Source organism: Littorina saxatilis, linkage group LG7 (genome assembly GCF_037325665.1).
Source record: "Littorina saxatilis isolate snail1 linkage group LG7, US_GU_Lsax_2.0, whole genome shotgun sequence".
In the NCBI taxonomy this organism is placed as follows: domain Eukaryota; kingdom Metazoa; phylum Mollusca; class Gastropoda; order Littorinimorpha; family Littorinidae; genus Littorina; species Littorina saxatilis.
This window is the reverse complement of record NC_090251.1, coordinates 223,568-228,888: the sequence shown is the minus strand read 5'-3', so window position 1 is coordinate 228,888 and position 5,321 is coordinate 223,568. Positions and strand designations below refer to the sequence as shown.

The 5,321-nt window shown below is 47.9% G+C and overlaps 2 protein-coding genes across 2 annotated transcripts; both read left to right on the top strand.

Annotated features, from left to right (window-relative positions):
- The first annotated feature begins 583 nt into the window (after nt 1-583).
- Nucleotides 584-1,584, top strand: LOC138972014 (sodium/potassium/calcium exchanger 1-like). The gene is made up of 3 exons (XM_070344856.1): nt 584-769; nt 822-1,064; nt 1,117-1,584. The coding sequence occupies exons 1-3, from the start codon at nt 584-586 to the stop codon at nt 1,582-1,584; spliced, it is 897 nt and encodes a 298-aa protein (XP_070200957.1).
- A 351-nt stretch (nt 1,585-1,935) lies between these two features.
- Nucleotides 1,936-2,301, top strand: LOC138972013 (DBIRD complex subunit ZNF326-like). The gene has a single exon (XM_070344854.1). It carries the CDS (start codon nt 1,936-1,938, stop codon nt 2,299-2,301), a length of 366 nt encoding a protein of 121 aa, XP_070200955.1.
- The last annotated feature ends 3,020 nt before the right edge of the window (nt 2,302-5,321 follow it).

Sequence of the window (5,321 nt, the reverse complement as noted above, 5' to 3'; positions counted from 1 at the left end):
CGTTCTGAGAACTATCTCATGTAATAAACTCAGAGGAAGTTAGTCGTTCTGAAAACTATCTCCTGTAATAAATCCAGAGGAAGTTAGTCGTTCTGAGAACTATCTCATGTAATAAACTCAGAGGAAGTTAGTCGTTCTGAGAACTATGTCCTGTAATAAATCCAGAGGAAGTTAGTCGTTCTGAGAAGAAGCTCGTGTAATTAACCCTTGGAAAGTTAGTCGTTCTGGGAATAATCTCCTGTAATAAACCCAGAGGAAGTTTGTCGTTCACTTGAAAAGAGTCTCACATTCTAAGATTCTCTCGTAGTCTATCTCCGAAGCTACGAGAGAATCTTAGAATCTAACCCTAACCTTACGAGAGAATGGCTTGCGAGCGACTCCTAGCTCTCGCAGCTCGATCTTACGAGAAAATCGTGTCGTATGACGGAGCAAATAGTAGGCAAGTCGTACCGTATGACGGGAACTTAAGTGTGTGTGTGTCAGTCACATAGTAAGTTTGATGAGTGGGGGCGAAAAGCCGCTAATGGCGAATCGTGAGATAATTGGGGGCGAGATGGGAGAGGAAGAGGTGTGAAGGGAAGAGATGGGAGGGGACGAGGTTGGAGAGGAAGAGGAAGAGATGGGAGAGGACGAGTTGGGAGAGGACGAGGTGGGAGAGGAAGAGATGGGAGGGGACGAGGTGGGAGAGGACGAAGTGGGAGAGGAAGAGATCGGAGAGGAAGAGGTGGGGGAGGAAGAGATGGGAGGGGACGAGGTGGGAGAGGACGAGGTGGGAGAGGAAGAGATGGGAGAGGAAGAGGTGGGAGAGGACGAGGTGGGAGATAGAGGAAGAGATGGGAGGGGAAGAGGTGGGAGGGGACGAAGTGGGAGAGGACGAGGTGGGAGAGGAAGAGATCGGAGAGGAAGAGGTGGGGGAGGAAGAGATGGGAGGGGACGAGGTGGGGGTGGGAGAGGAAGAGATGGGAGGGGACGAGATGGGAGGGGACGAGGTGGGAGAGGACGAGATGGGAGAGAAAGAGATGGGAGAGGACGAGGTGGGAGGGGACGAGGTGGGAGGGGACGAGGTGGGAGAGGAAGAGATGGGAGAGGAAGAGGTGGGAGAGGACGAGGTGGGAGATAGAGGAAGAGATGGGAGGGGAAGAGGTGGGAGGGGACGAAGTGGGAGAGGACGAGGTGGGAGAGGAAGAGATCGGAGAGGAAGAGGTGGGGGAGGAAGAGATGGGAGGGGACGAGATGGGAGGGGACGAGGTGGGAGAGGACGAGATGGGAGAGGAAGAGATGGGAGAGGACGAGGTGAGAGGGGACGAGGTGGGAGGGGAAGAGATGGGAGAGGAAGAGATGGGAGAGGACGAGGTGAGAGGGGACGAGATGGGAGGGGACGAGATGGGAGAGGAAGAGATGGGAGAGGAAGAGATGGGAGAGGACGAGGTGAGTTGGGACGAGATGGGAGGGGACGAGGTGGGAGAGGAAGAGATGGGAGAGGAAGAGATGGGAGAGGACGAGGTGAGAGGGGACGAGGTGGGAGGGGAAGAGATGGGAGGGGACGAGGTGGGAGGGGACGAGATGGGAGAGGAAGAGGTGTGAGGGGAAGAGATGGGAGGGGACGAGATGGGAGAGGGAGAGGAAGAGATAGGAGGGGACGAGGTGGGAGGGGACGAGGTGGGAGAGGAAGAGATGGGAGGGGAAGAGGTGGGAGGGGACGAGGTGGGAGAGGAAGAGGTGTGAGGGGAAGAGATGGGAGGGGACGAGATGGGAGAGGGAGAGGAAGAGATAGGAGGGGACGAGGTGGGAGGGGACGAGGTGGGAGAGGAAGAGATGGGAGGGGAAGAGGTGGGAGGGGACGAGGTGGGAGAGGAAGAGGTGTGAGGGGAAGAGATGGGAGGGGACGAGATGGGAGAGGACGAGATGGGAGGGGACGAGGTGTGAGGGGAAGAGATGGGAGGGGACGAGATGGGAGAGGAAGAGATGGGAGGGGAAGAGATGGGAGGGGAAGAGATGGAAGGGGACGAGGTGGGAGAGGACGAGGTGGGAGAGGAAGAGATGGGAGGGGACGAGATGGGAGAGGAAGAGATGGGAGGGGAAGAGATGGGAGGGGAAGAGATGGGAGGGGAAGAGATGGGAGGGGACGAGGTGGGAGAGGAAGAGGTGGGAGGGGACGAGGTGGGAGAGGAAGAGATGGGAGGGGACGAGGTGGGAGAGGAAGAGATGGGAGGGGACGAGGTGGGAGAGGACGAGATGGGAGGGGACGAGGTGGGAGGGGAAGAGATGGGAGGGGACGAGGTGGGAGAGGAAGAGGTGTGAGGGGAAGAGATGGGAGGGGACGAGATGGGAGAGGAAGAGGTGGGAGGGGACGAGGTGGGAGAGGACGAGATGGGAGGGGACGAGGTGGGAGAAGAAGAGATGGGAGAGGAAGAGATAGGAGGGGACGAGGTGGGAGGGGACGAGGTGGGAGAGGAAGAGATGGGAGTGGACGAGGTGGGAGAGGAAGAGGTGTGAGGGGACGAGGTGGGAGAGAATGAGATGGGAGGGGACGAGATGGAAGAGGAAGAGGTGTGAGAGGACGAGATGGGAGAGGAAGAGATGGGAGGGGACGAGATGGGAGGGGGCGAGATGGGAGGGGACGAGATGGGAGGGGGCGAGATAAGGGGCGGCGAGATAAGAGGCGGCGAGTCGGGACGTCACCTCTGGAGCAGCATGGCCGTACCCAGAGGTCACGTGGAATGTCAAGGACGCTTTTGGTCTGTTTTCTGGGTGTCTTTCATCGCAGGTAACACCGTACAACACATGTTCCTGTCGGAGTACAAGAAAAGGAATGAACTAAGCGCGAAGACGTCACATGTTGCTTGTCATCTCTATACTTTATGTTGCCCTTCACTTTGCTTAGCGAGTACACGGCGCAGAGGAAAACACGTATATAGTTATGTCTGGACACCCTTTCTGTACAGCAAAGCACGAACACTGTACACGCTGTTCGCTACATGCAACGGGCGCTTGAAACCGTAACAAAACAAGTCGCACACGCACGTATTACAACCTACATTTACCCTAAACTACTTTGTAAGCGCCCGACCCCTTATGCACCAATTTCGCTCAAAAGTAGGGGGTGGGCGTTTACTAGGTACTGACGCTGTACACAATCTGTTCCTCATGAGTAGGATTTGTTCATGAGCACGAATGTCTATACCCTCTATGTGTCTCTCTTTGTGACACAGACGCGTTCGTGAGGTGGCAAGCGCCTTGTCAGAATGGAACATGGAAACTTACCACAACTACCCTTTGTGTCATAGTTTTAGATCACACCACAAAATAATGAGAATGATGACACGAGCTCGGCGTTGTTTATGCAGCATTACGAGTAGCAGCGCGTGTGTCTGAACAAAATTCATTAACTTGAACACACTGAAATATTATATTTGAAGTTAGTTGATTTGTTCTGATCCAAATCATCCAGCAAAATCGGGGATGATGGAGGTGGGCGAGTGGATGGGTTCTACACTCTATATTATACACATGTTGTTTTTACCCAAAGTAGTGGATGGGTTCTACACTCTATATTATACACATGTTGTTTTTACCCAAAGTAGTGGATGGGTTCTACACTCTATATTATACACATGTTGTTTTTACCCAAAGTAGTGGATGGGTTCTACACTCTCTATTATACACATGTTGTTTTTACCCAAAGTAGTGGATGGGTTCTACACTCTCTATTATACACATGTTGTTTTTACCCAAAGTAGTGGATGGGTTCTACACTCTATATTATACACATGTTGTTTTTACCCAAAGTAGTGGATGGGTTCTACACTCTATATTATACACATGTTGTTTTTACCCAAAGTAGTGGATGGGTTCTACACTCTATATTATTTACATGTTGTTTTTACCCAAAGTAGTGGATGGGTTCTACACTCTATATTATACACATGTTGTTTTTACCCAAAGTAGTGGATGGGTTCTACACTCTATATTATACACATGTTGTTTTTACCCAAAGTAGTGGATGGGTTCTACACTCTATATTATACACATGTTGTTTTTACCCAAAGTAGTGGATGGGTTCTACACTCTATATTATACACATGTTGTTTTTACCCAAAGTAGTGGATGGGTTCTACACTCTCTATTATACACATGTTGTTTTTACCCAAAGTAGTGGATGGGTTCTATATACACTCTATATTATACACATGTTGTTTTTACCCAAAGTAGTGGATGGGTTCTACACTCTATATTATACACATGTTGTTTTTACCCAAAGTAGTGGATGGGTTCTACACTCTATATTATACACATGTTGTTTTTACCCAAAGTAGTGGATGGGTTCTACACTCTATATTATACACATGTTGTTTTTACCCAAAGTAGTGGATGGGTTCTACACTCTATATTATACACATGTTGTTTTTACCCAAAGTAGTGGATGGGTTCTACACTCTATATTATACACATGTTGTTTTTACCCAAAGTAGTGGATGGGTTCTACACTCTATTTTATACACATGTTGTTTTTACCCAAAGTAGGGGATGGGATTTTGCTCGATACTTTATTTATTTATTTAGGAGATTTCTATAGCGCATAACTAAAAGCACTAAGCGCTTTACTTGACGCTTACAAGGTAGTTTAGGGTACTTTTATTTTAAATTTGGCCACTTTGCTCACACTATTTTTCAATAAATCATCACAGCTTCGTTAGCGTATAAAACAAGTTATAGCCCTAAACATTCTGATGAAAAATAAAACAAGTTATAGCCCGCATTCTGATGAAAAATAAAACAAGTTATAGCCCACATTCTGATGAAAAATAAAACAAGTTATAGCCCACATTCTGATGAACAATAAAACAAGTTATAGCCCACATTCTGATGACAAATAAAACAAGTTATAGCCCACATTCTGATGAAACATAAAACAAGTTATAGCCCACATTCTGATGAACAATAAAACAAGTTATGGCCCACATTGTGATGAACAATAAAACAAGTTATAGCCCACATTCTGATGAAAAATAAAACAAGTTATAGCCCGCATTGTGATGACAAATAAAACAAGTTATAGCCCACATTCTGATGAACAATAAAACAAGTTATAGCCCTAAACATTGTGATGAACAATAAAACAAGTTATAGCCCTAAACATTGTGATGAACAATAAAACAGGTTATAGCCCTAAACATTGTGATGAAAAATAAAACAAGGTATAGCCCTAAACATTGTGATGAACAATAAAACAAGTTATAGCCCGCATTGTGATGAACAATAAAACAAGTCATAGCCCACATTCTGATGACAAATAAAACAAGTTATAGCCCGCATTGTGA